We start from the raw sequence: 27,891 nt of genomic DNA, 5'->3' as shown, positions 1-27,891 counted from the left end.
ACGGAGCAAGGCCTGCATCTGGCCTGCATTGCCTGGGGCTGTGTCCATGCTGTGTCCAAGGGAGCCCCTCGGGGCAGCACACTTTCTTCTGACTCACCCCATCTGGCCGACCCAGAAGCTCTAGGAGGCCTGGCCCAAGGACAGTGGGAGGGGCTTTCCTGGGGGAGGCGGGACCTGCTACTCAGCACAGCAGGCTCGCTTGCTCCTGGGTGTGATGGCCTCCCGAGTGCTGGGGAGGTGGAGGCAGGAGCTCCAGTCCCACCGGCCCTGCCTCACCAGTCACGTGGGACAGGGTGCCCGGAGCCCAGCAGTGCCCTCAGAAGTCCCAGCCCACTCACGCTGTAGGCCAGGTGGGTGCAGGGCTGAGGCACTGGCCCAGGATGGAGGGAGACTGGGGGCAAGCTCTGGCACGCAGGCCATGGCGGCAGGAGGGTGCAGACCATGGTTTGGGGTGATGTTGGGTGGCAGACCCTGTCCATGGGGCAGGGGTTCCTTCAGGGCGCTGCCCGAGTTTGCTCCTGTCTCGGGCCCGTGTCCCTGTCAGGGAGCACTGTGGCCCATGCAGCTGAGTCTGCACTGAGGGCCGACCCCCGGGACCGGCCTCCCTGCAGTGCCCAGGCTGCGAATGATGCCACTCAGGGTCAGCTCCCCTCCAAACCTCAGGTGCCCTGTTGGGGTTCCAGGCAGATCCCCAGCCATGGGTCACTTTATGTGCCCCCCACACCCGGCTCATGGGAGGGTGCCCTCCCAGGGCCAGAGCGGCTCACACCGGCCCTGCAGATGCAGGAAGGAGCCCAGACTCAGGGACTCTGGGCCCGCCCAGGTCGGGGGGAGACAGAGGAGCTTCCGAGCTCCGTCTTCCAGGTCTGCTGGCCCGCACCACGCCGCTGAGACCGGAGCAGCCAGGGGGCCGGGAGCTGCTGCCTACACACACACACACACACACACACACACACACACACAGAGGCACAGAAAGAATCAAACTCGAGGAAAGTGCAGAGTGATTCCCAAGCAGAAGTTGGGCCTCAGGGTGTTGCCCTCTGGGGTGAGGAATAGCAGCATCAGGGTTGAGCATCTCAGACCCAGAGGGGTGATGGGCACAGGGCCCAAGCCCTGCTCCAGAAGAGGGTTCTCCTGTGGGCTCAGGGCTGGGGCCAGCCCTTGCCAGGTGCAGGCACCTAGAAAGGCTTCCGCCCCTCTGCTAGCCTACCTGGCCTTAACAACTAGGGCCACTGGCCACCCTCCGTGCCCCACCATCACGACGACTGCCTGAGACACGGGGGAGCCGTGGGGAATGTGGGACAGCTCCCTGACACAGGCCCACAGCCAGCCTTGCTCCTGCGTCTAGCCCCCTGGGGAACCTGGTTACCTGGAACCCCAAAAACTTAAGGTTCCAGATGCTTCCTTTGGCATCCTAGAAACTTTGTGGGCAACTGGCCAGAGTCTGAAGGCCCCATTGCCCGAGCCAGGACCTGGCAGGAAGTTATGGGGTTGTGGTTACGGCCAGCCCGCTTGGGCTTTGTTCCATCAGGATGGGGAGTGTCTGCCTCGGGGAGGAGACTCAGTCGACTCTCCCACTTGTCTCTGGGGCTGGAGCTGCAGGCTGGGAAGGCAAGGAGCCACTCCTCGGCCGTCCTGCAACCTCCCCCGATGCACGCGGGCCGGATGCTGGCCGGGCGAGCAGTGGTGCTGCTCTCCCTGGCCTGGAGCACGCACCGCAGTCTGGCCATCCCCAAGATTGCAGAATGCGGCCTCTCCTGTTCGCAGGTGAGCTCCTGCCTCCTCCTCGACCCCATCCAGTGATCAGGGGGCCTTTCCCGCTCTCATGTGAGCCCCGAGCCTTCCTGGGGTCTCCTCTTGAGGGGGCCCTGGCTCCTTCACAGGTGGGCGCCGGCCTGGCGCCTGGCACAGAACGAACGGCGATAGGCAGTGGGTGACGCCGGGGCCTCGGGACCCCTGGGAGGCACGGGGCTGGCCCTGCAGTTCTGCTCAAGGGCCTGTTGGCCCAGAGCCCCGGCGGGAGGGGCCCACTGAAGTGCCCTCACCCGGTCCCTCTCCCTGAAGCCCCTCGTGGCTTCAGGGAGCCCAGTTTCATCATCCGGCTTGTGTGGACAGCCCGCCAAGGGAAGGCTGCAGGAACGTGCTAATCCAGGACAGGAAGGAGCCGCAGGGCAAGCGTGTGCTGGGAAACGGTGGCCTCCCAGGACTTCTCACCGCTGGGCGAACTGACTCAGCCTCGCCCGAGGGAGGCAGCACCTGCCATGGGTGCCTGTGTCCCTGGAGACTGGTCCAGGCACGGTGGGGACACAGCCCAAAGGCATCCCGGGCTCAGCAGAGCGCAAGGACAAGGGCTCAGAAAGACCATGGAGAGCGCAGGGTGGAGGCACTGGAGCACCTGCCCTGCGCGCCGGGCCTCGGGGACTGGAGGTGTACAGGGCGCGAGCAGACAACGTGTGGGTGCTGGGGAGCCGTGCGTGCAGAGGAAACGGCTGGGTCCAGGTCAGGGGGTGACCCGGGGCCCCCACAGTGAAGGTGGACAATGGGAGGGGGTGGCTTTGTGTGCACTTTACCAGGGGAGTTAGAGCCACTGGGGATCTTCTGGGGGGGCAACTTGGTTTCGAAATGTGGGGTTTGAGAAGCCCATCAGGCGTGGGAGCTGATGTGAGTGGGGTCAGGAAGAGCCACCAGCAGGGCTCCCGCACTGGGCCAGCTGGGCTAGGACTCAGCCCCCCAGACCCAGAGGCTGTGAGGAGAAAGAGCCCCCAAGGGAGGAGAGGTGAGGGGAGAGGGGTGCTGGAGGCCGCAGGACAAGTGCGGAGCGAGGGGGCTCACGGCCCTGCTGCTGCTGACCCCACAGGGAGGGCCAAACCAGCACCACTCTCGACTCACAGAGGGAGCTGGGGCCGGTGCCCTGCCGGGGGGAGGGGCTGGGAGGGAGCAGGGGCACCTGGGGTGGGGGAGGGGCGCCGGAGGACTTGCCTGGAGGGGATTGCAGGGGGGAGGAGGCTAGGCCAGGAGCTGGCGGGGGCTGCCACTGGAGCTAGAGAAGCCACAACGGTCGGACAGCCACTGGCGACCCCCAGCGCCTTCACAGAGACCCTCCAGCCCACAAGTACCCACAGGACTGTTCTGGGCCTTGGCAAGTCTTCAGTGACACATTGTCCTCACAGAACCGACTGGGGGAGCTAAAGGGCCAGGGTGCAAACGCTGCCGTGGGGTGGGTGCAGGGGCCTTGGGTGGTGAATGGGGCCATCAGGAGCAGGAGACCCTGCTCCATGGTTTGGGGGGCCCCAGCCTCCTGGGCTGTGTTGCGGGGACCAGCTCCGGGCAAGCGGGGAGCCAAGTGGATCAGGAGCCCACACAGGTCCTTTCCTCTAGCCGGAGCTGAGGCGGGGCCGCGGGGCGGGGGCGTGGTGGGCAGCTGCGGGTGGGGTCGGGGGAGGGAACACAGGTCCTTCCCTGAAGACATGCTCCTGGGGTGGGGTGGGGGTCCCTCCCCACAGACAGCCCCAAGCCTGGCACGGAAAGCCCCGAGAAACCCAATGGAAAACCCCAGGGAGGTGGGGGTGCGGCCACTTCTCCACCAGGCAGCTCCGGGCCGCAGGGGCATGCAGCCAGCCCTCTCCCATGCCCTTCCCCAGCTCCTGGTACACCAGGGACCCTGGGTCACATTGCCCACAGGTGCTTTCTGGCCTGACCTTTGTCTCTGCTGGTCCCTCTGCCTGTGTCCCAGAGAGGAGAGAGAGGGTCTGGGCACTGAAGGGGCACCCACCAGCCCTCCACTAGACATCACGTTCCACAACTCCGGGGCTGTGGGGGCTCCAGGCACAGGTACAAAGGGCAGTCCCTGCTGCCCAGGCCACACGGATGCCCTCAACCTCGGGGCAATGAGCAGGGCCCCTCTCTGCCTTTGAACTCTGGGACTTGGGAAGTAGGTTCAGGCCACGGGATAGTGGATGCCGAGCGGGAATTCCAAGCATGGGAGGCCGAGGGAGGCAGGAACCTCCCCAGCACAGCCTGGCTCCTGCGCTCAGTGAGGGCTGCTCTGCAGGGTCGGTCTCTCGGGCTCGCTGGAATGGGCTGTCCCCTCCTGCCCGCGCACCCCTGGGCCGCCAGGCTCCCAGGACGCGCAGTCGCATGGTGGAGAGGGTGAGGCTGTCCAGGTGGGTTCAGCCCTTCCATCCGAGCAATGTGAAACAGAAAACAGACGTTGAGGAGACACGGAAAACAGATGCAAACTGGGAGAAGTTCCAACCATATGGGGTTCAGCGGTGCCCCAGCAGCCCGGGTCCCTAGTTTGTACAAATGCGCCGTCAGTCCGCGCCATACTGTGGCTGTGGGGAAGCCCGCAGGACTATCTCCACGCCTCTCCTCTGCGTCCCGCACCGTTCCGAAACATGAGCGTGTTTAGAAAGGGGTTGGAGCGGGGGTGGAACCGCAGATCCAAGTGGCAGGAGAGGACTGGCTTGGATCCTCTGTTCCCACCTGGGTGCCACCGGAAGTGCCCCCCTGCCCCCCCCCACGCAGCCTGGTGCCCCAGGGACCCGGCCCCCCTGCCCCCTGGGCTCCCAGAGCAGCACCCCAACCTCAGTCTCCCCGAATTTGGCCGTGGAGCCCTACGGCACACCCACCAAAGTGAGGCCTGCCGGCTGGTGGTCCAACCACTCCCCCCACCTACCCCGGCCCCATAGGAATCTGGTCCCCAGTCCCGCCATGCCCTCACCTCCTCCACAAGGGCTCCCCTGAACACACCTGCAGATTTGCTGCCCACGCTGCCCTGGGGCCTCTAATACCCCTTCCCCATCCCTTTTCAGCAAAGTGCAACTTCCTGACCTTCCGGACCGTGTCGGGGTCTCAGAATGGGGCTCCTCCAAGACAGAGCTTTCCCCACTTCCTTCATTCCAGAACCCCAGCACCTTATCAGTACCTAGCAGGTGCTCAGCCAGTGTCCCCCTAAAGAATGAACGGCTGGGCCTGTGCCAGCAGCAGAAGCTGGGAATGTTGGGGACACGGGGATCCCCGGTCCACGGGGTCCAGGTCACACCGTCTACTGAATGACGGCTGTCTGCTGGGCCTTGGGCTGGACTCTGGGACACCTCACCCCCACTGCCAGGCCCTTCCGGAGAGTCAAGCGCCATGTGACTCTCCTGGCTGTTGGGGCTGGTCCGGGGGGGGGGGGGGGGCACGGAAAGTGGCCAAGCTGACCTCTCACCCTGTGTTATTCTTCTGTCCCCAGGGCTTCGCCTGCAAGAGCCGAGTGAACCGTGAGTACATCTCAGGCAGAGGGGGACATTCTGCCTTTCCCGTCCTCATACAGCCTGGCACCAGGGTCACCCTGTCTTCCTTGCCAGTCTACTGGCCTCCCCGTGCCTGCCTCGCAGGACAGTGTCCCCCAGATGTCGCTGTCCAGCAGCTGGTGAACACGGACAAGGCCCCCAGTTCACGCCCAGAAGCCCAGTGTTCCTGCTTCATGGGGGGGGGGGGGCTCCTTTTGCAAAGTGTCCTGCCGGCCATGCAGGGAAAGCCCCACGTCCCCTTATCAACGCCTGTGTTTTCTCCAACGCGCACCGACGCCGTTAACTTCTCGGTCTTCGCTGTGTTCCGTGGCGGCGGCCTGCCGTGGGCTCCTGCCGGACCCTGGGCTGCGGCCGGGCCGTGGGCTCCTGCCGGGCCGTGGGCTCCTGCCGGGAGTGCCCCTTGCCAGTGCTCCGGGCCTCACAGAGTTCCACTCCCTCCCGGAGGCTCCCTTGGGGCTCCCAGGGCCGTTTGGAACTTCTCCACTTGGGTGTGATCGCATTTTAAGGGGTTCTGTGGATTTGGGGGTGTTTTAAGCAATTCCTCCCCGCCCCGAGGACCGTCCCCTGCCTTGCTGCACTTCCGCGGGTTTTAACCTTTTGTTTCCATTCGGCTCTTCAGCTCGCCGGGGCTTGTTTCCTCGCGGGGCGGGGGGCAGGGACACGGCCGCGGTGCTTGGCTGCCGGGGGTCTGGGGACCCGCCTGGCCGCACCGCGGACGGCTCCGCGCGGCTCCGCTCTTCCAGCCGCGGGGCAGCTCCCCGACCCCCGGGCCCGGCCGCGAGCCCCGCCTGGCTCCTGCCTCTCCCTGCGGGGCGGCCGCGTGCGCGCGTCCCTGAGCGCGCGTCCGTGAGCGCGCGTCCGTGAGCGCGCGTCCCTGAGCCCGCAGGTGCCGGCGCGCGGCGGGAGGGCGGCCCCCCGCTGCGGCTCGTTCCCGCGGCCTGACCTGTGGCGGCGCCCCCCGGAGCGGCGGGGCCCCAGCCCTGGGTGAGAGCCCGCTGGGGGGCGCCCCGGGCCCGCGGCGGGGGGCAGCGTGGGCGCCGGCTGCGCTCGGGCCGCACCGCGGGGACCCGGGGGTCCGTCCGGCCGCCGCGGCGCGAGGACCGCGGAGGCGCCGGGGACTGGACGAGGCGGGGCGCGCGACGGAGCATCGGCCTCGCCGTCCGCCCGCTCGGACGCCGCAGAGGGCGCCCCGGGGCCGCGCGGGCGCGGGACGAGCCGGACAGCTCGGCTCCTGGGGACGCCCGGGACGGCGGAAACCCGGACGGACCCTTCGTCTCCGCGTCGCTTTCAGTCCCCGCGCGCGACCCGAACTCCTCCGGAGCGGCGCGACCCACGCAGAACTGGAAATACGGGAAAACCTCAGAAATGAGGACCGCGTGCGACGAACCCGGGAGGGCGCAGACCGGGGAGAAACTCAAGGCAAAAACGGGGACGTTTTTAAAAGTAAAGAAGATGCGAACAAACAGATAAAAACGGCGCGTGAATGAATGGCGAGTGCTGCGGACAGGCCAAGGATGTCCAAAACGCACGCGCTGAGGAAGACCAAGGGCACAGGAAAAATGCTAAGAGCTACAGATCTCAGGAGATTAAATTTTTTTTCCTTAAAACTGGGTATTATCAGAGCAAACAAAAAATACGGATCCTGTGTACCAAACACCAAAACATACTGTGGTAAAATGATTGGGTTTTAAAGAGAAAAGTCTTTAGGGCCCGTAGCAAAGCAAGCACACAACTTCCCATGGTAGGAGCCTCCCCAGCACGGGGCTGCGGTCCTGGATCCCATTTCCGGCCGCGGGCCCAGCGAGCAGTGGCCGACTCCCGGTCTGGGCAAGAGAATGGACCCGAAGAACCGGGACATCTCGGACCAGAGAGCACAGACGCTCTCAAAGACCACGGTACATGGGGCGGGCGCGCTCCTCAGAGGAGCAAGCGACTCTTCATCTCGGGGTTGTGGGGTCCAGCCCTGCGCTGGGTGTAGAGATTACTTAAAAATAAAACCTTAAAAAAAAAGTACTTGGAACTGACCCAAAGAAGCTCCCATTAGCCAAGAGAATATCATTTGACCTTAAAAAGAAAAAAAAAAAGACTTGCAGTAAGTTGCAGCCCATCTTCTGAAGATGGCCTGGAACCTGCTCGTCATCCTCAAAACTGGGATCAAGCCTTGTTCCTGCCCGTCTCCTACGAACACCGCCTGGGGGTAAGTGTTCCAGCTCGCAAGGGAAACCAAACGGTAGAAAAACCATTTTGCATCCTCCAGTGACATGAGTGCTGGTGACAGCTGGCATCAAAGTCGGCAGAGGTCCAGGCACAGCATCACAGCACAACCCCCCCCCCCCCCCATCAAGGGCACTTGACACCAGCGCTGGTCCTGCCAACGGACTAGATCCTGAGCACAATCGGGCCTCCGGGTCCTGCTGCTGATCAGCCAGAAATGCAGGGTCTGAAGACGGGTGCTGAAGTTTACCCTGAGGACGCCTGGCAGACCACAGAGCCCCATTCTGCAAGGAGGGGCAGAGCTGAGCAAAGCAGCAGACCAGGTAATCCAAGTTTGGAAAATGTCAAGCCTCAAGGTTAGTGCAGGAAGAGGCCCCTCTGGACGATGAAACCATAAGGAATGAAGGAAGTCGGCCTGCTGGTTCTGCAGTGAGCGGAGGGGCTTGGACTAGCTGAGGACCCGCCGGCTGGTGGGGATCGGGCCGTCTGCTCCATAATCATGCACAAAGCTATGTTTTGGGGGTGAGCTTTTCAGTATCTTAATTTCATTTTTACACTAGAAAGCTTTTCAAAAGGGTTTTAGCATTTTGTATGCCTTCACTTCTTCAACATGAGCTTTTGATTGTCAAGTTGACTGAGAATTTCAGGAGGCGTTTCCCAATGCGGGTCTTGTTTTAAGATTACTTACTTTGGAGAGAGAGAGGGGGCGTGTGTGAGCATGGGAGGGGCGCAGAGGGAGAGAATGCCAGGCAGACTCCCAGCTGAGGGCAGAGCCCATCATGGGGCTCGATCCCAGGACCCTGAGGTCTGGACCGGAGCTGAAATCGAGAGTCAGACGCTCAAGTGACTGAGCCCCCAGGTGCCCCCCGCATTAAAAAAAAAAAAAAAGGATTTATTTACTTATTTTGGAGAGAGCCAATGTGTGTATTTTTTAGTATCACCAAGCAATTAACTCAGTTCCAAGTTACCTAGACGACCGGTTTAGCCTCCGAACCCACAGATTAGGGGTTTCGTCCCACAAGACTGCCCCCCAACTTCCAACACCAGCAACAAGTCTGGGGTGTCCCTTCTGCCTCTGACCAACTGGCTATGGGTCAGAGGCTCCCACGACCCTGCCCTCTGTCCACTTTCTTTGCTTGATGGGCTCACAGAACTCAGAGCATCATTTTACTTGCCAGGTAACCAGTTTTTTATAAAACGACATAATTTAAGAAAAACCAGGTAGAAGGGACACAGGAGGGCACAGAGACCCCCATGCCTCCTGGGGCTCCCACTTTCCCAGCTCCATGTCCTCACCAACCCAAAAGTGCTCCAGACCCTGTCCTTTAGAGTTTTTATGGAGGCTTATATGGAAGGTTTTTCATAGGCACGGCTGATAAAATCGCCAGCCATTGGTGGTTGACGGGACCTCTGGGTCCTCTCTCCTCAGCAGAGGTCATCATGTGGTTGATTTCCCTGGCAACCAGCCCCCACCCTTGGGACTTTCTGAAACTTACCTCATTAAGATGGACTTAGTTGCGGTTGAACGTGGTTTGTTATGAACAACAAAAGACACCCTCCTGGCTCTTAGCTCTCAGAAAATTCCAAGGGTTTTAGGATTCTTGTACCAGATAAGGGGCACAGAGCATATTTCTTATATAAGTTACAATATCACACATTTTGATCTGACTGGCATTGACTACAACCATTGATTTGAGGCAGAAATGACCTCAGAGATGAGTGTTCCAACCATGAACATGGTATGCCTTGCCAACGATTTAGGTCTTCCTCAAAGCTTATACTTACGTTCTTCAGAGGCTGAAGGATAGTGTGAAAGGTTGCTTTAGTTTATTGTATTTTCCGATTGGTTTTGCTGGTGTAAAGCAGCTGCTTTTGTATACTGATCTTGTACCTAGCACATTTGTTAAAAATTCTTTGTTATTCCTGATAGATTTCCCATTGAGTCTCTTAAGATTTTGTATATGGATAATCACGAATTCTGTAAATGATGACAGTTTATAAACCTGTGTGTGTTTCTGGTCTTACAGACCTGGCTCCAGTCACCAGGACAGTGTGGAATGGGGAGCCTTCCTTTAGTCCTGGTATTCACGAGATTCACGACGTTACCAGGCTAATGGGGCCTTCGAGGAAGATGACTTCTATCGAGACAAGGAGGTGCCTTTCTTTTCCCAGCTTTTTAAACATTCTTTATCATGAGTAGGAAGTGAACCTGACGAAAACTGTGTGCACCTGCGAGAATAATCATGCGGTTTCCTCCTCTAATCTTTCAGTGAGATGAATCGTACTGATAGATGCTCCAACTTTGACCACACGTGGAGTCTGGAAACAAATCCTATCCAGTCATGTTTAATATATTATTAAACCAAATTGCTACAGTTTTATGTAGGTCTTATAACTACATTCATACGGGAGACTGGCCTACACTCCACTTTTTTGCGTGAGCCTTTGCAAAGCCGGCCGGCGGCCCTGTCTGTCCTCCTTTCCTTCCTCGGGGTCATCTTGGCCATTTTACTTCGTTCTCCACATTTCTGAATGTCTCTGCTGTATTTTCCATCTCTTTGTCCCTCTGCGGCCTTCGGGGTCATTTGCTAGGACCTTCTGCTTCACTAATTCTCTCTTTGGTGAGGTCCAGGCTGCTCTGGAAGCCACTTGTTGCATTTTTAATTTCTGTTTCTGTGGGTTTTGTTTCTAGAAACTCTGTTTATTGCAAATGTGTTTGGTCCGTCTTTGTAGTTTCTGTTTCCCACCGCGCATACTTCCGAGCTTGTCCTAGGGTGGCAGGTCTACAGTTACATCTCGTGCGCTTGTCCCCAGAAGACTCCATGGGGCTCTCATTTCTGCCAGGTTTCCCTCTCGGTGCTTTGTTTTCTGGTGTATCTGCTCATCTTTAAATATGCCTGCTCAGTGCCCTCAAGAAATGACTCGTGAGGTTCCCCATGGCCTAGGATGATGGAGGTTCCCCCGGATCAGATTCCCCTTGTTTCCGAGTGGTACCCAGAGAAGACGTGTGACTGTCAGGACCATTTCCCTTTAAAAAACAGATTGAGGTCCCTTGGCCCTTCCTAGAGATGCGAACAAGGGCTGGACAGCAGCACCCAGACCCATTGAAGGCCGTGGGAAGCTCTCTGTTCCTCCCTGCGCACTCGGAGCAGCCACGCCACAGAGCCCAGGGTTGGCGGGCTCCCCGTTGGCCTCCAGCCCAGGGGGGTAGTGATAGTGGGACAGCTCCATGATGTCGCCGGCTTCCTCTGCCTCCCTCTGCCGTTTCTCAGGCTTTGACCTGATGATGCTGATTCTTTGAGCAGCTTTCCCAAGTTTCCTTGGAACCTTTCCTCCAGCATTGTTAGCTGTTTTCGGCTAGAGAGTTGGCCCGGACAGCCTGGTCTGGCATATTACGGGAAACGAAACCCCCAGCTTGTTTTTGAACACAGAGAACTCTTTCTTTTTCCTCCTCTTCTTTTGTCAAGAGGAATTTAAATTCACCACCACATTTCGCCAACCGCTGAGTTCACTGTTCCCTTTTGGAACCCTCTTCTTCTTTCGAGTTCCTGTTTCTCCTCTTCAGAGTACATCTGCTAGGCCTCCCTGAAGTACGGCTCTGCGGCAGCTTTTCAAGTCTTTGAAAAGATCGAATGTATTTACTACTCCCACAGGGAGACTCCCACAAGGCTTCATAACAAATTTTGGGTGCACGGTGATTTCCACGGAGGGACAACGACTTGCTTGCCCCGTTTTGCACCACAGATACCGTGGCATGCTTGCATCTCTTCTCTTCTCTGTGTACTCTGTATGCTCTTCTCCTCCGTGTCCTCCCCGTTTGGTCAGCTGGTCTGGAGTAGGAGCTGTTCTCACACATTCTTCTCCAACAGGCGTCTTCCCTCTCTGCGGCCGCTACGCTCTGTGCTCCCCATGAGTCCGTCTCTGCCATGGCTCTACCTTTTTTTTTTTTTTTTAAATTCTGTTTTTCGCCCTTTACTTGGTTGGCTGGAGCAGATCTGCTTCCCCTCCCCCAGAAAAGGTCAAGAGATGTGGGTTTCTCATTCCTTGCAGAGAAGAAGACATTTTCACACACATGAGGTGCCCATGGGTGGGAAGAGAGCTCTGCCTTCCCTTGGGAATGCCACGTGAGGCTCTCCGGTGCTCCCCGGGGCACGGGAACCTCAGGCTGGGGACAGAACTCTCCCCGCCCAGCCCCACATTACCTGGCTGGCCACTCGGCTTCACCGTGGAGTCTGCGGACAGCTGGCGGGCTGGCCGCCGCCCCTGGCTCAGAGGAGCCCATCAGACCCCACCACTGCTTGCACCATCTCCAAGACATGGGGGGCCAGGGACACACAGGGCAGGGCCATGCCAGGTGCAGACAATTGCTTACAACTCGGACGGGTACGGGAGGAGTGATCATGGACACTGCTCAGAACCGCCCGCTCGTGGGGATCAGGAAAGGCAGCTCAGCTCTTCCTTCTTTGTTTGACATCCATCAGTTTGGGAGAAGGAGGTGACAGGAGCCTGCGACCTCCTTGCCGGTCCTGGTCTCACCCCTCAGGACATGATGAGGAGAAGCGCTTGGGGTATGAGGACAGCTGTGCTCTGTGTGCCTAAGGCTTTAAAAAAAATTATTGTTTTTATTGTTTTATTTTTCCCACTTATGATCTTCTATAAACTTAAACCAAGTTGGGAGAAACCCCCTCTTATGGGGCCAAGCTCAGTATGGCATCTCACAAGTTCTGGGGAGGAGTTTAGAAACTTGCTGCCTTCTTACACACAGGAAGATGGGCAGGAAGAAGGAAATGACCTTTATAGCATAATTTTTTAGATTTATTTTACTGGGGTGCCCGGGTGGCACTGTCACTTAAATGTCTGCCTTCAGCTCAGGTCATGATCCCAGGGTCCTGGGATGGAGTCCTGTATTGGGCTCCCTGTTTGAGGGGCAGAGCAGGAGCGGTGGGCGGGAAACCTGCTTCTCCCTCCACTCCCTGCTTGTGTTCTCTCTCACGCTTCCTCTCTCTCAAATAAATAAATACATACATACATAAAACCTTTTTTTAAAAAGATTTATTTTATCTATTTGGGACAGAGAACACATGAGCAGGGGCGCAGAGGGGCAGAGGAAGAGGGAGAACCTCAGGCAGAGCCATGAGGAGCCCGATGTGGGGCTCGACTCCAGGATCTTGAGATCCCGGCCTGAGCCGAAGGCAGACAGACGCTAAATGACGGAGCCCCCCTGGTGCCCCAGAGTGCATTAGATTTTTATAGAGACAACTATGTCATCTGCAAATGAAGACGGCTTTACTTCTTTCCAAACTGAAAAGGAAGTTTATTTTCTTGCCTTATTGCGCTGACTACAATCTCTAATGCAACACTGGACAGAAGTGAGCAGAGCAGTGACGCTGGTCTCCTTCCCGATCTTACGGGGAAACAGACCTTTCACCGGCAAACACGGCAGTAACCATAGGTTCCCCACAGGTGGCCTTTAACAGGTTGAGAATGTTTCCTTATGTTCCTTGTTTGCTAAGTTTTTTTCTTTTCTTTTTTTTTTAGGAATAGATATTGGGTTTTGCAAAATAATTTTGCTATTGAGATGATCGTATGTGTTTTTCAAAATTTGTTAACATAATTGTAGTGATTCTTTCTTCCTTTCCTTTCCTTTTTTTTTTTTTGGTAGGCAGCAAAGCCAAGTTTATTGCACGAGAACACAAAGCTCCCCAAGAGGGAGGGGCCCCGAGAGGCCTGCCCTACAGTGATGGATTTTCCGACATTGAATCCGTCTCGTATTCCGAGGGCAAACTGCACTTGGTTATCATGGGTTATCTTTTTACATGTTGTTGGATTCCCTTTACTAAAATTTTGTTTAGAGGTTCTACTCTGTGGCCATGAGCTTCCTGTAGTTTTCTCTTTTTGTAATGTTTTTGTCAGGTTTTGATATCAGAGAATGGTTTCCTCACTGTTCCTGCTGCATCAGTGTTCTGGAAGGATCCACATAGAACTGGTGGTAGCTCTTTCTTAAACTTACGCTTTCATTGACTTTCTCTACTGCTCTTCTGTCTCTTATTTCTTTGGTTTCCACTCGGGTCTTATTTTTTTTTTCTGATTACTTTAGGTTTTGTTACTCTTTCTTCTCGGTCTGAGATATAGTTGACGTGTAATTTAGCACTAGCTTAAGGACGTGCATTTACTCTAGTTTCTTAAGGTGGAAGCTGATGTCACTAATGTGAGTTTTTTTTTTTCTAATTTGGAATTAAGCGCTACAAATCCCCCCCCCCCATAATGTTTTGGCGGCATCCAAATATTTTTGTATGTTGTGTTTTCATTTTCATTCAGTTCAAAGTAATTTCTCATTTCCCTTTTCATATCTTCTTTGGCTGAACGTTATTTAAAAGTGTATTGTTTAGTTTCCAAATATTGGGAGGTTTTCCAGAAATATTTTATTTTAGTTTTTTAGAGACTTATTTATGTATTTTAGAGGAAGAGAGAGAGAGAGAACAGGTGAGGGGGCAGAGGGAGGGGAAAGAGACTCTCGAGTGGACTCCACACTAAGATCACAACCTGAGCGGAAACCAACGGTCAGATGCTCAACCGACTGAGCCCCCCAGGCGCCCCCAGAACTATGTTATTAATGACTGATTTAATTCCATTTTGATCAGAGAAGATAGTTTGTTTGATCTGAATTCTTTTAAATGTACTGAGACTATTTTATGGACCACACAGTCTATCTAGATAAATGTTCCGTGCTCACTGGAACCACGTGCAGACGCCACCGCTGTTTGGGGGGGGTGCCGTAAATGCCGGGGACGCCGAGCGGGTTGGTTGTGTCATACGAGGCCACCATATTCCTTCCGTTTTCTGCCCACTTGTTCGGTCAAGTGTAGAAGGAAGACTGTTGAAGCCAACTAAGACGGTGGGCTTGTCTGTTCGACCTTGTCGTTGAACCTGTTTTGTCTCCCTGTGAAACTCTGACATTAAGTGCGTCGTATCGGTTGTGACTGCTGTGTCCTCCCGAGGAACTGCTCCCTCCATCGCTGTGGAGTGAGTGTCCTTCTCTCTGGTAATGTTCTTTGCCAGGAAAGCCATGCCGTCCGGTCACAACCCGTCCATCTTTCTTTGGATTAGCTCTGGCAGCCTGTGTCTTCGCGCCGGTGTTGTCCTATGTGAAGTGCGTCTCTTACAGCAGCCTGCATTGGTCTGGCTTGTGTTTGCATCCTGAGTGTCTTTGCCTGACTACGGCGTCAAACGTCTGCACTGAGCTTGGCTACGGAGGCGGTCAAAGCCAAGGGGACCACGTTCCTGTCCTTTGTTCCTGATCGTCTTTGTCCGCTTTTTCTTCTTCTGCCGTCTTTCTGTTAATTGTGTGTGCGTGTGTGTGTGTGTGTGCATGTGTGTGTGCGCATGTGTGTGCGTGTGTGTGTGCACGTGTGTGTGCGTGTGTGTGTGTGGTTTCATTTTATCTCCTCAGTTGACTTAATAGTTGAAACTCTTTGGTCATTTTGGTGTTTTTTTTGCTTTCTGTTTGTTTTTCCGTGTTTCTAACGTACGTCTTTACGCATTATACTCCACCTTCAGGACGTGGTGCCCCACGGCACAAACAGCCGTGGCAGCCGTAGGGCAGCCCCACCTCGGCCATCCATTTGGTGTGTCAGATTTACTGATTTACTTGGGTCGGGGGGACGAGCGGGGGCAGGGCCAGAGGGAGCAGACTCCCCGCTGAGTGTGGAGCCTGATGCAGGGGTCAATCCCGTAACCCCAAGACCCGGAGATCATGATCTGAGTGGAAACTGGGAGTCGGAGGCTTAACGGGCTGCGCGCCCCAGGTGCCCTTCCCCCCACGCCAGGTGTTTGTGGGGTTGTGGTCACACGTTTCCCTTTCCCGCGTGTTCTAGACCCCCAGTGCCTTACTATTTATTATTCCGTGTAAACAGTCAATCCTCCTTTAAATGGACTTAAATGGAGGAAACAGACCGTGTGTCTACCTGGTCATCATTTCTGGTGCCCCATTTGGTACCATGTTCCTATTTTCCTTCCTACCCAAGGGCCCGTCTAACTCTTTTTGGTGTGCGGGCCTTCTGATGAGGAGTCCTCTCGGCTTCTGTGTGCTGAAGGAGTCTTTATTCAGGCTTCGTCTGCAGACAGCTCCAGTGGGCAGGCTGGCCTGCGGCGTTCTGGGGCCTCTTCTGCCGTCTCCCACGAGAAACCCGCTGTTGTCCTGTCCTTCGGTCCTTCTGTGTAACGTGTCTTTTTCCTCTGGCGGCTTCGAGAGTTTTCCGTCTGTCACTGGCTTCTAGCAGGGGTCGTGGTGCCTCGTAATTTTTTCCATCTCCTTACGCTCTCACCAACCTCCTGGACCTGTGACTTCACAGTTTTCATCAAGTCGGGGAGGTACCGATTTTTTTTCTCATTCCCTGCATCCCTCTGGGGACTCTCCGTGCACTCGGTCGCTGGAGACGTCCCGCCGACGCTTCTCCTGCCGTCTCATCGTCACAGTATCTCTTTCTGGGTTGTTTTGGGTTGTTTGGGTTGTTTCGGTTGTTCTGTCGAGTTCCCCAATCTCCTTCTTCTAAATATCTGATCTGTTATTAATCCTATCCGATGTGTTTTTCATCTCAGACATTATGTTTTTTCCAGAAGGTGGTTCTGAGCTCTAGCTCCCTATCTAGTCTCCCACGTCTGTGCGCACCAGACGGGACATACGGAAACAGCTGTGGTCATTGTGTTGACGTCCTTGAACCGATTCTGGAACCTGTATCAGTTTCAGTGAATTGATTCTTCTCCTCATTATGGGTTGTATTTTCCTGATTCTTTGCATGGCTTGTCATTGTGAATTGATAATTTTACCCTGTTGTGTGCTGGACATAGGATTTACTCCCACAAACATCGTTGAGGCTCTCCTGAAAGGCAGTTAAATTTCGGGGCTAACGCTTAAACTTTCGGGGGGCGCTGGGCAGGCTGAGAGCAGCACTCAGTCTGAGGCTAATCACCCCCCACCGAGGCAAGACTCCTCCAAAGGTGGGGCATACCCAGGGCCAGATGGCCCACGGGACTGTTCCCAGCCCCAGGAGCGCAGGACTCGGTTCCCTCAGACCCTCTGGGCGGGTTCCTGCCTGCCCCGCAGTTCCCCTCATGGGCGTGCAGACTTGGGCCCCGCGGGGGAGCCTTCTCCTGCCTTCTCGCGCAGACTCCTCTCCTCTCTCGTGCTCTGCCCCGCAAACGTGGGCACGCGGGTCTGCCCAGGCTCTCTGCCTCCCCCACAGCCCAGCGTCACCTCAAGGACATCCTCGTCTTCCCTTTCCTCCTGCCGCGTCCTGAAACCCCTCTGCACACCCTCTGGCTGGCTTTCTAGGCCGTGTCCTACAGGAGAGTCCGCCTGGGCCGCAGTGGGGTCCACAGAGCCGATTTCCTTTCCAAGAATATATTCGGGTCTTGTAAGTCCTCACGTCCCGTGAGTCTCTCTCTGAAGCCGTCGGAGTGAGCTCCACCCAGGGACGCGCTCCTCACCGTGTGTGTCCAGGCCCGGTGGGCAGGGCCACTGCGTCCGGCAAAGACCTAACTTTGGGGCACCCGCCTTCTCCGTAGCCCACCTGCTCGCAGGTCGCTGGAGCAGGTCCCGGGGCGGAGACAGTCCGCAGGCTCCGGACGGACAGACTCTGCGCCCTCAGGGCTGCACCTCGGTCCGGGGCTGGGGCCTCTGGGGCGCACCCTTCCTCCTCAGCCTCCCCGCAGAGGGGTCTTCCTCCGCTCCCCCTTCACTCACGGTGCAGTTCGGCCTGGTCTGACGGGGTCCCCCCCTCCTCTGCTGCCCGTCCGTCTCCCAGAGCTCCAGCCCCAACAGGTCCCCCTGGGAGTTCTGGGGGCCGCAGCTCCCACCCAGGACACACACCTTCCCCTTCCTGGACACGCGGGCCCACCTCGGGGTTACTTCCTTCCACCGTCCCGACACCGGGCCTGAACCCCATCTCTCCTGCCTGCAGACCACCCGCAGCCCTGGGTGCAGGAGGGCACCTGGGCTGCTGACTCGGAGGGCCACGGGCCTCCCCAGGGCTCCACGGCAATAACCCTTCTGTCCTCCAAGTCCCCAGCTGCCAGCCGGGCCAAGTGAAGGCCGCCACTCGGCTCAGCACCCCGTGCCCGGAAGCGAGACCCCCGATCTGGGCTCCGACGACCTTGGGGTCATGACCCAGGTGCCCTGAAGGACTTCAAAGAGAGGCCATGGGGCTTGCTAGCTTATCAGAAGGCGCCTGTGCTGGGCAGGTGGGGTCTGCTCCCCAGTCTGGCCCCACTCCTGATGCCCGACAGACAGCTGGCTCCAGGGCAGGTCCTCTGTGTGTCCCAGTGGACCCACTGGGGGCCATTCCCTGATTGCACTGGAGCAATTCAGTGAGGACTCCTCCCCAGACACGCCGTCCCGGAGCGCCCTCCACTGGCTGGGCCACCCACAAAGCCTTAGCCAGGCCCTGGGGAGCCCCACGGCACTCAGCAGCCTTCTTTCCTCCCCAGGGAACATTTTTAACAGCTTCTGCCGGCCACCCCCCTCGTCCGTGTCCCCCTCGGTCCTGGAGGCCCTGACACTCTCCACTGCCATGAAGTGTGCCCCCCGCGACGGCTGCTCCCTGCTCCTGCGCGTGCAGGCCTCCCTCGTGCTGCATGGTGAGAAACAGTCTGGGGGGCCGGGGACCCCACTAACTGCACTCCACAGAGAGGAGGGGAAAGAAGAAGAATCCCTGCCCTGGTCTGACCCGCCTGCCCGGCCCCTCCCTTCGCGCAGAGAGCCTGCGGGGCCTGGAGGCCTGCTCCGTGAATCTGGACACCCAGGAGACTCAGTGTCAGAGCGTGCGGGTCTCTAGAGCCTCCCGCCGCCGGCAGGTAGGGTGGCAGGTGAGGCCGGAGCCTGAGGCAGACCTGCTGGCCCCACCCCAAGCTTTTGCCTGACCGGAGCAGCTGTCCCCTGGCTGCTCCCGGCTGCCCTCCCTTCTGGACTCCTGCTCCTCCCAAGGCCCGAGAACTGGGGACCCTTCTCCCGAGTTCCAGCTGTGCAAGGTGGAGCTGGCCAGGCCAGGGATGGGGCGCTAGAGACCCCAGGCCCACCTGGCTCACACCTGTGTGTGCCCAGCTGCAGGTGCATTTTGATTGCTTCGAAGTGAGCGTGGCTCAGAGCCTCTACGTCACCCTGAGGACCGTCCCCCACTTCTGCGGGGTCCAGCTGGACCAGCAGTACCATGTGGAAGGTGGGAGCCCATGGGGCTGGCCCGGGTGCAGCTGCCGCTGGCTTCTGGGGACAACTTGGGTGGGCCATCTGGGGCAGGGGGCAGGGCCCCATGCCGGGGGCTCGCAGCAAGCCCCTCTCACTTCATCCGGGGTCACGGGCTCCCTGGGAGAAGAGAGACTTCTGTAAAGCACGTGGGCAGAGGCCCGAGTTGGGCACAGGTGCCGGGAGCAGGAGCCTGGGCCCACCATTGCTGTGCCGTTTGCAGACTGCAGACACGAGGACGTGGGGAGGAACATGCCCGTGTGCTTTGGTGAGGCCCCTTCCCCAGGTGGGACCGCTGCCCGCAGACCCTGGGGAGGCCCCTGCAGGCCCTGCCAGGGATGTCTTCCGCCTGTCCCACTTGGGAAGTCATGATGGGTCCTCAGGTGGGCGACTCCCACATGCCTGGGTCTAGCAAGGGTCCGTCTCCTGGAGGCTCTCAGGACAGGTGGAGACCTCTGTCCAGTGACCGCGAGTCCCAGCGTGGCCCCCACCTACCACCGTTTTACAGCCGGGAAGTTCTCCTACTGGGCGGACCGCAGCCGGAAGGTCATTCTGGTCCAGGTGCCCGAGGTCCCCGGGGCCCCCGACTACTACGTGCGGCTCTGCCTGAAGTGGTTCACTTGCAACGATGTGGGTGTCCCCGTGCGGGTGAGCCCGGGCCACATCCCACGGCCCTGGACACGCCTCTGGCCCGGCCGCATCCCACGGCCCTGGACACGCCTCTGGCCCGGCCGCATCCCCTGCCCAAGTCCCGCCCAAGGACCTGTCCTCACCTTCCCCCTCCCACCCCCCCCCAGGCCCGCCTCCTGCCCACTACCCCCACCCCAGGCCTTCCCAGCCTCGCCCAGTCCCAGCCACTGGGGCCCCCAGCCCTCAAGCGCTCCACTCCACGCAGGTGACAGGGAACCGGATGTCCCGCACCGTCTCTCTGCCCTACAGCCAGGAGCTGCCGTGCCTGTGCCTCGAGGTCAGTGAGAGTGTGGCCTTCACCGCCCGGAGGAGACAGAGGGAGGGACTGGGCCTGAGCTGACCCCAGCCCCTCCCGCAGGGCTGGTTTGCGACCCCTGACGCCGTGCGGATGCAGGCCTGTCCCTTCGAAGACGGCAAGTGCCCTACGGTGTGGAGCAGGGGGTGGCGGGGGACGAGGCAGCGCGGGAGGAGCGCAGGTCGGGGGCTGCCCAGCTTGGCGGGGGGGTGCAGCTTGCTTCAGCCTGGAGGGGACACAGAGGGAATGAAGCGTGCGTTCAGGCCCGCCCCCCCTCTTGAGCCTGCCGTGGATGGCACGTAGCCAACGGTGAGTGTCCGGCCGGCCTTTTCTGGGAGCCGAATCTCTGCGTGGACACGTGTGTGCAAAAACGAGCGGACACCCGGGACACATGGACACCCACGCCCCGGCCCGGCTCACGCGGAGGAAGCGGGGCTTCTGAGAGGGGCTGACGGGGGCGCGGGCGCAGAGGAGGGGTGCCCGCTCTGAGCTCTGCCCCGGGATGCCCCGCACAGGCCTTGGGACAGACAAGTGGGTGGGGGCTCCGCTGACAGGGGTGGGTCCCTGCAGAGACGGAGGCCCTGTGGGATGCTATCCGCTACCACCCGGGGGACCGGGCACTGAGCTGGGAGCCCGCATGTCCCGTGAGCGGCCACGTGAGCCTGTGCTGGCGCCCGGGGCCAGGGGCCCTCTGCCACAACCTGGAGCACTCGGGCCGGCCGGCGCACGGCAGGGTGAGTACCCGCCCGGCGGGGATGGGGGTGGGCGCAGATGGCGGGGGCCTGACCTGAGCGCCGCCCCCCGCCCTCCCCCGCAGGTGCAGTATCCGCTGGTGGACACACAGCCCCGGCTCTGCCTGAAGGTGAGTGCGCCAGGCCGCGGTCACCCCGGGCGCGGTCAGCACGTAGGGGGACATAGCAAGGAGAGGCGGAGGGGAGCCCAGCACTGGGGCTGGGGCGTGCAGCCACACGCGCTCCTGGACCCTGCCCAGCCTCCTGAGGACCCCTCTGAGCCCCATCCTGGTCTGACGCTGGAGCTAGGGGATTCTGGGGGGCCCAGCGGGCCCCAGCCCCCCGCCAGCCCCGCACACATTGCGGGGACCTCCAGCCTCTCAAGTCCTCTCTGCAGTTCTCCACCAGCCGCGGCTCCTGGGTGCGATGCCCTTTCCAAGAGGGACACTTCCAAGGTGAGCTCTCCAAGGGGCCGCAGGGCAGCGAGGTTGGCCGGGGGCCTGTGCTGTGTGGACACAGCAAACACCACTTTCTTCCGGGTTCCTCGGATGCCTCTGGGTCAGGCAGCTGGGATAACAGGGAGCTGGTCCGTGGGAGGAAGGAGGGGAACTGGGGGGTGGTGCTGGGCCTCAACCCCCCACCCACAGCCTGGAAGATGACCGTCCAGCCAGCCGCCTCTCGGGGCCACCTCCGGGTCACCTTCTTCTCGCCCAGTGCCGCCCATTTCCAGGTGCACCTATGTCACCAAAGGAAGACGTGGCCGCCTGCCTGCCGCCCAGGGCCCCGGGCCACGACCCTCGCCCCAGCCTCAGTGAGCCGGGTGTGCAGTGAGTGGGCTCCTTCCTGGGGAGGGTGGCTGATCCGTTTCCTGTCTGCAAGGCCCTGATCAGCCCCTGGAGGCCGCCCGGTGTGGAGGGCACTCCCCTCCGTGACACAGTCTTCCCCGTCACTGCCTGTGACCGACCCCTCTCCCACCCAGAGTGACTTCGTGACTGACCTTGCAGTGGCCTTTGTGGACATTCCCACGGAAGAGGCTTGTGTCCCCAACACCTGCATCCAGGTGGGCGGAGTTGCCCCCCCCAGCCCCCACCCACCTCCTGCAGTCCTAGCCCTGCTTCCCTGGCATCATGGCATCACAGAGGGGGGACTCTGCCCCCAGAGCTTCTCGGGGGGGCCTGTCAGCCCAGCAGCCTCCCTGGGCCGGGGCCCTGGGGGCTGCAGTCAGGTTGCGGGAGAGGCCGCAAGCCATGCTGACTGAGCTGCCCCGTTCCCCAGGGCTGGAGGACTGACGTGACTTTCTCCGCCCCCCACCAGCTATGTGACCTACATTGCAGTGAGTTTCCCCCCAAGGGTCTCGGGCCCCAGGGCTGCTGGAGGTCCTGAGGTTGTGGACCCCAACCTCAGCTCTGGGCCCAGTCCCCATCTTGCACCCTCAGGGTGGGGATGGTGAGCCCTGTACAGGATACTGGGCTTTGGTGGGGGACAGGGGGACCACCTGCCTGGAAGTCGGCCCAGACTCCAAGCCAGGCCAAGGCAGACCGACCTGGACCCACCCCTGACTTAGGGGGTCAAGGGCCCACCCCCCCGCAAGGTCAGCCATGAAGTCACCCTGGGTGTCCATCACCCCCGACCAGGGCTCTGGTTTCAGCCATCCAGGAGCTCACGATGTCCCTCAGCCCACCTTCTCTTGCCGAGCCACTAGGCCCAGGCTCCTGGGACCTCAGGCTTTACAGGAGACAAAGCGAAGCATTGGGGTCCTGGGTGTGGCCCAGGAGAGTGCCTGGGGGTCCTGAGAAGGGCGACGGGATGTCCGTGGGGAGCAGACATGGTCATGTGCACATGCTAGAGCCCTCTGGCTGCTGAGGGGAGAGTGGACTGAGGGGGTCTCGGGGGCACGAGGGGGATGGGAGAGGGAGGGGCACGCACCCACCCAGCGCCCCCAGCCTGCCCAGGGCTCCAGGCTCTAGGGCACGCACCCACCCAGCGCCCCCAGCCTGCCCAGGGCTCCAGGCTCTAGGGCTGCCCCAGTCCTGCCCTCTGCCCCACCGGAAATGCCCTAGAGCTTGGGGAGCGCCTCTTAGACCTCCCCCAGAGGAGATTACCATCCAAGTCTGGGTCCCAATTCCCCAGCAAAGGTCCCCTGTAGCCAATCACTGGCGGGGGTGATGGTCATCCCTGGGGCCTGTGTCTGGACTAGGGCTCCCCCACCCAGCAGCCAGATGACCTGAGAGCCGGCCCCAGACAAGGCCAGAGCCTCCCTGCTGCGCTGGGCCAGTCCCAGGGTCCCAGGGACAGGCCCGAGAGCAGAGGGGTGGGTTCAGCTCAAGTGGGAGTGCATCCTGCTTTTGGGTCCCTGAAGATGGACCATTGGCCTGCTGCCACGCGCGGGCTCTCCGGGATGGAGAGCACTGGGGGCCTGCGGTTCCCTCTCTTTCCTCCTGCCACAGGGGCGGGTGACTGGAGGGGGTGTGTCCCGGACGAGGCTGGTACCGGTGCGCTGAGCCGGCACCCTGTTCCTCTCCTTCCAGCCAGCACCCAGGGGACAGAGGACTGAGGCCACGAGCCTCATCAGGCGCCAGCACGTGCCCCGGCTGAATACAGGGGCTCAGCGGAGGCCAGCCCCCACCCGAGCTCCCAGGCCTCTGGCAGAGAAAGCCAGACGTCAGGACTTGGAGGTGGCTTGCGGGAGCCCAGGCTGTGGCGCCAGCCACCTTCTCGGTCCCCAGAGGCCCGCAGCTCCCTGGGGGCCCTCAGGCCAGGCCCGGGGCTTTGGGTCGGATGAAGGACTTCCAGCCCCTTCCTGAAGCCCCTTGCTGAAGGCCTACAGAACGGCTGGGTGGGCCGCCCTCTTCCCAGATGGCCTGGCCTCTGACTGCCCTGTCCCTGCTTGGTGCAGCCTCCCTCGGGATCGCCTGTGGTCGTGGCCACCATCCCTGGCCTGAGGACCGGGGCCCGGCAGCTGCCTGATGGCTGCCGGAGCTTTCCCAGAGCTCTGGAGAACTGAGTGGGAGCCCACATGCTCCACAGGCCCAGGACCAGCTTCAGCTCCTGCCCTGAGCCCTCGCACACTGACCGGGGTCCCCAGCTGGGCCCCCCAAACCCCTGCACCAGCCCTCCCAGAGGTCAGGTCGTCCTCCACTCTCTGGCCCCCCGGCTCGGCCCATCCAGGGAGGGCTCACCACTTCCCGTGGCCTTAGGAGGTCCCTGTCAGGACGGGCAGTTCTCAGAATTGTCCCACTCGCTGATGGCCACCGCAGGGGGACCCTTGGCCCTGCAGTGGGGTCTCCACAGCCCAGGTCAGGGTCACCCGGAAGCTGGGCTGTCAGATGTACCCCATAGACTCTGGTGTCGCACCCAAGGACTTCCAGGGTGATCCCTGAGCTGCGGTCATCTGGAGGCCGGGCATCCTCTGCACCTGACCTCTGCGCTCCCAGGGATGGGCGCCGCCGGCCAGCCCCATCTCCACAGCCGGCAAATCCAGGGCCAGGCTCCGCTGTCCCCCTGCCCTCTTCTGTCAAGGGGGCTGATGCCCCCAGAGACCTCGGGGGTGGACCAAGCCAGTGTGCCCCCACCCTCAGTAAACACTTGTCCACTAGCTCGCCTCTTCCCTTGAGGACAGAGTTGGGGTCTGCAGGGCGAGGAAGCCCCTTGGGGGAAGTGGGTTGGTGAGGAGGGTTAGGGCTCCGGAGGGAGGCGAGGGTGGAGGCCCAGATCGCAGAGAGAGCCTGCTGGTCCCCCACCACGTGCGAGCCCCCAGGTGGTCCCCGAGGACACCCCTGTGGCTGGAGACGCCACTACCGCACCGGCCTGCCCCAGGGCCATGTGTGGGCGGGAGAGCCAGAGGAAGAGGGGTGCTCAGCCCCACGACGGATGGGGGTGGGGCGGGGGGCGCCCTTTCCTGAAGCCCCTCCAGAGTCCCCGTAAAGTGGCTACCAGAGGCCGGGTCAAGCCAGGAGCTGACAGAGGGTGGGACGTTGGGGGCGGGGGGGTCAGGGAGGCCTCGCCCTCGGGCCCCAGGCCACCCACTCCCACCCTGCGTCAGGCTTTAGGGGCTGCCTATGGTTCTGCACTCACCATGTTTCCTCACTGCCTGGGATTTGGGGGCACGGAGTCCTCTGGAGGTCCTTGTCTGCCTGCGGTGCTCCCTCCCCATCGAGGCCCAGGCGGGGCGAGGGACCAGAGTCCGGCTGTGGCTGCGCGTTCCCTGCCTGGAGTTCCTGCTCCCCCCACCGGGTCCCCCCAGGAGCCCCGTGGCCGTGCAGAGACCCTGGCTCGGACCCAGGGCTACCCCTGGGAACCTGGCCTGCCAGGAGTGGACCAGGGAGGGCTAGGAGCTGACCGGGTGTAGGCTCCAGACTTGCTGCGGCCTTGGCCTTCCACAGATCCGGAAATCTGAGGCCCAAACAGAGGCCATGACTGTTCCTCTCAAAGAGGTTCAGGGCTATAGGGAATGAGTTGAGGATCGCCTTCTTGGGTCCCAGGTGCCCCGTGGTCCCCACGTGTGCTGCCACCCAGTGGCAGTTGTGCTCAGCGATCCAACCTCCGCACCGAGACCTTGACCACGCCCAGCGGCCTGGGGCGTGAACCGCGGATGATCTCAGGCCCCAGGATGGGGAGGACCAGAGGGAGGGGCTGGGTCCCCCACCTAGGGCTCACCGTTGAACTGGAGGGCAACTTTGGGACATCCGTGTATCCCATTCATTCTCCGATCCTCAAGCAGTTCTGACCACCCCCTGGGCGCCCGACTGACCAGTGCGAGAAGCGAAGATCACTGTCCCTGCAGCCGGGGACCGAGGGGTCTGCCCTGGACTGAGCTGAAGTTTGCGTGGGACAGACAAGAGCCCAAACAGGCTAGAGACATCAACGATTTGGGTGCCCCGTGTCCGTGTGAGGCTGGGGACGCAGATAGGACGTGGGGGGGGGTGCCCGGTGGAAGAGGGGGGTCCTGGTGCCCCGAGAGCAGAGACGGCAGGGGTGAGGGTCATAAGCTACCTGGTTCTAGCAGGATCCGACTGGCGAGAGGTGGGGTGTGGCAGGCAGATGGGGCCACGGGACGTCCTGGCGTGGGTTCCACGAGTGTGAGTGAAACAGCAACATTTTGGCCTCGGTGACCGGAGGGCAGAGCTCCATGGCTGACGACGGGACACGGTAGTTAGGGTTGGTGTCTGGACACGCTAAGTTGGGGCTCCCTGTTGGACACTGAGTTGCTCACCAGTGCGGACGGAGTGACTGCTGTGTGCCCACTCCCTCCGGGGCCAGTACGGACACCGGTCCCTGCCTGAGGCAGAGGATCCACACAGAAGTGTACAACAAGGAGAGAATTATCCAGGACGCGAGAAGGGCACTCGGAGAAAGAGCAGAACAGCGTAAGGGAAGGAGCTGGTCCTGGGTCCCGTGCGGAAAGGAGGAGATGAGGGAGTGGGTGGGCCCCTGGGACCACCAGTCCCTCGGATCCAGGCAGCCCTCTCCTCCAAGGCGGAGGAGAACTAAGCAGGTCCGCTATTGAATACGCCTTTAGAGATGGCAAGGCAGAAACCTCACCCCTCCATATGAGCCGGGCAGGTACCACCCTTCCAGACATGATCCCGAGAAAACATAACTTGTCCAAAACGCACCTGACATAAAGCCTATTTAATGTGACCGCCCCAGCCCTCTTGGGTCACAGTTCACGCGGAGTATCTGATTGCGTCCTTTTACTTTCAACCTCTTTGTGCCTTTGTATCTACAGTCTGCTGGGGCGCCTGTGGGGCTCAGTCATTAAGCATCTGCGTTCCGCTCAGGTCATGATCCCAAGACCCCAGGGTCAAGCCCCGCATAGGGCTCCCTGCTCGGCAGGGAGTCTGCTTCTCCCTCTCCTGCTCCCCTGGTTTGTGCTCAATGTCCAATAAATAAATAAAATCTTAAAAAAAATAAGTGAGCCTGTTGTACACAACATACATTAGATGGATTGTGTTTTTTATTCACTTGGCCTACCCCTGCCCTTTAACGGGAGAGTTTAGTGCATTTACATTTAAAGAAATTACTGACAAGAAATCATTCACGTTTACCCAGTAGTTGTCTGTTTTCCATGTGTCTTCTCTGGTTTTTCTTCCCGAGGCTTCCACCACTGCCTTTTTTTGGCGCTGATTTTTGTGCCAGTGTGATTTCCTCTCCTCCTCGGCATATTTGTGTTCAGTATTTTCTTAGTAGTTTCTGTGAAAGTCACAATTAAAATCTTAGAAGATAATACCCCAGTTTGAAGACTGACCGAGTCTCGGCAGTATGCAGACAGTCAGCTCCTCTAGTCTCCCCGTCCCTGCGCTGTTGTCACAGACGCGTCTTTATGTACTGCGGGCCCACTAATTAGGGTTCCATGCGTTTGCCTTTTAAATCATATATATAGAGAGAGACTTACAAACTGAAACTGCTGTAATGCCAGCTTGTACATTTTTTTAAAGATTTTATTTATTTATTTGACAGACAGAGATCACAAGCAGGCAGAGAGGCAGGCAGAGAGAGAGGAGGCAGCAGGCTCCCCACTGAGCAGAGAGCCCGATGCGGGGCTCGATCCCAGGACCCTGAGATCATGACCTGAGCTGAAGGCAGAGGCTTCACCCACTGAGCCACCCAGGCGCCCTGCATGTGGCTTTTAGTTACTGTCTAGTATCCTTTCATTTCAGCCAAAAGGAGTCTCTTTAGCATTTTTAAAAAGTGTTTATTCATTTGACAGAGACAAAGGGAGCACAGGAGTGCGCAGGAGAGCGGGCAGGGGGGCAGAGGGAGGGAGAAGCAGGTTCCCGACAAGCGGACGACAAGCGGACGATGAGCAGGGAGCCCCGTGCAGGACGCTGGGATCATGACCTGAGCGGAAGGCAGACGCTTCAAGACTAAGCCCCCCAGCACCCCTCTTTAGCATCCCTTGTCCACAGGTCCCCTAGTGACGAGCTCCCTCGGATCTGATTTATCGGGGAACGTCTTGTTTTCCCTTTTGTTTTTGGAAAATAGATTTTACTGGCTAGAGAATTCTTGGTTGACAGGGTTTGGTTTGGTTTGGTTTGGTTTGGTTTGGTTTTTACATCTTCCAGGACATGAAGGTCGCATCCCACCGCTTTCTGGTCTGCAAGGCTTCTAATGAGAAGCCCCTTAAAACAGTACTAAGAGGGGCGCCTGGGTGGCTCAGTGGGTTAAAACGTCTGCCTTCTGCTCAGGTCATGATCCCAGGGTCCTGGGATCGAGCCCCGCATCGGGCTCTCGGCTCAGCGGGGAGCCTGCTTCCCCCTCTCTCTCTGCCTCTCTGCCTGCTTGTGATGTCTAACAAATAAATAAAATCTTTAAAAAACATCTACAACAACAACGACCAAAAAAAACAGTACCGAGGATCTCTTGCACGTGACCAGCCGTGTCTCTCTTGCTGCTTTAAGATTCTCTGTGACCTTGGCCTTTGACAAC

At 59.4% G+C, this 27,891-nt stretch overlaps 1 protein-coding gene across 8 annotated transcripts; it reads left to right on the top strand.

Moving 5' to 3' along the window:
• Window positions 1–1,559: 1,559 nt before the first annotated feature.
• On the top strand, window positions 1,560–24,318 carry IL17REL (interleukin 17 receptor E like). Of its 8 annotated transcripts, none has more exons than XM_059187324.1 (16): window positions 1,564–1,767; window positions 5,237–5,264; window positions 17,997–18,146; window positions 18,265–18,374; window positions 18,610–18,724; window positions 18,971–19,015; window positions 19,256–19,395; window positions 19,643–19,714; window positions 19,796–19,850; window positions 20,303–20,466; window positions 20,550–20,594; window positions 20,861–20,918; window positions 21,111–21,283; window positions 21,443–21,523; window positions 21,739–21,796; window positions 22,992–24,318. In XM_059187324.1, the coding sequence occupies exons 1-16, from the start codon at window positions 1,651–1,653 to the stop codon at window positions 23,015–23,017; spliced, it is 1,437 nt and encodes a 478-aa protein (XP_059043307.1). In that variant the 5' UTR covers window positions 1,564–1,650; the 3' UTR covers window positions 23,018–24,318. The 8 variants fall into 8 exon arrangements, 7 of the variants coding, with proteins under 7 accessions (XP_059043314.1, XP_059043307.1, XP_059043310.1 ...); XM_059187327.1 differs by having other exon boundaries at window positions 1,565–1,767; window positions 18,265–18,362; XM_059187325.1 differs by having other exon boundaries at window positions 1,566–1,767; window positions 21,111–21,274.
• The last annotated feature ends 3,573 nt before the right edge of the window (window positions 24,319–27,891 follow it).

This window comes from Mustela lutreola, chromosome 8 (genome assembly GCF_030435805.1).
Source record: "Mustela lutreola isolate mMusLut2 chromosome 8, mMusLut2.pri, whole genome shotgun sequence".
In the NCBI taxonomy this organism is placed as follows: domain Eukaryota; kingdom Metazoa; phylum Chordata; class Mammalia; order Carnivora; family Mustelidae; genus Mustela; species Mustela lutreola.
This window is presented reverse-complemented; position numbering and strand designations above follow the sequence as displayed.

Bases quoted from the DNA above. Each gene is read 5' to 3' on its own strand.
- IL17REL (XM_059187324.1), top strand. From the start codon at position 1,651: ATGCACGCGGGCCGGATGCTGGCCGGGCGAGCAGTGGTGCTGCTCTCC. The intron at 5,265-17,996 runs GTGAGTACATCT...TTTCCTCCCCAG, and splicing joins CTGCAAGAGCCGAGTGAACC to GGAACATTTTTAACAGCTTC. The intron at 21,524-21,738 runs GTGGGCGGAGTT...CCCGTTCCCCAG, and splicing joins TCCCCAACACCTGCATCCAG to GGCTGGAGGACTGACGTGAC.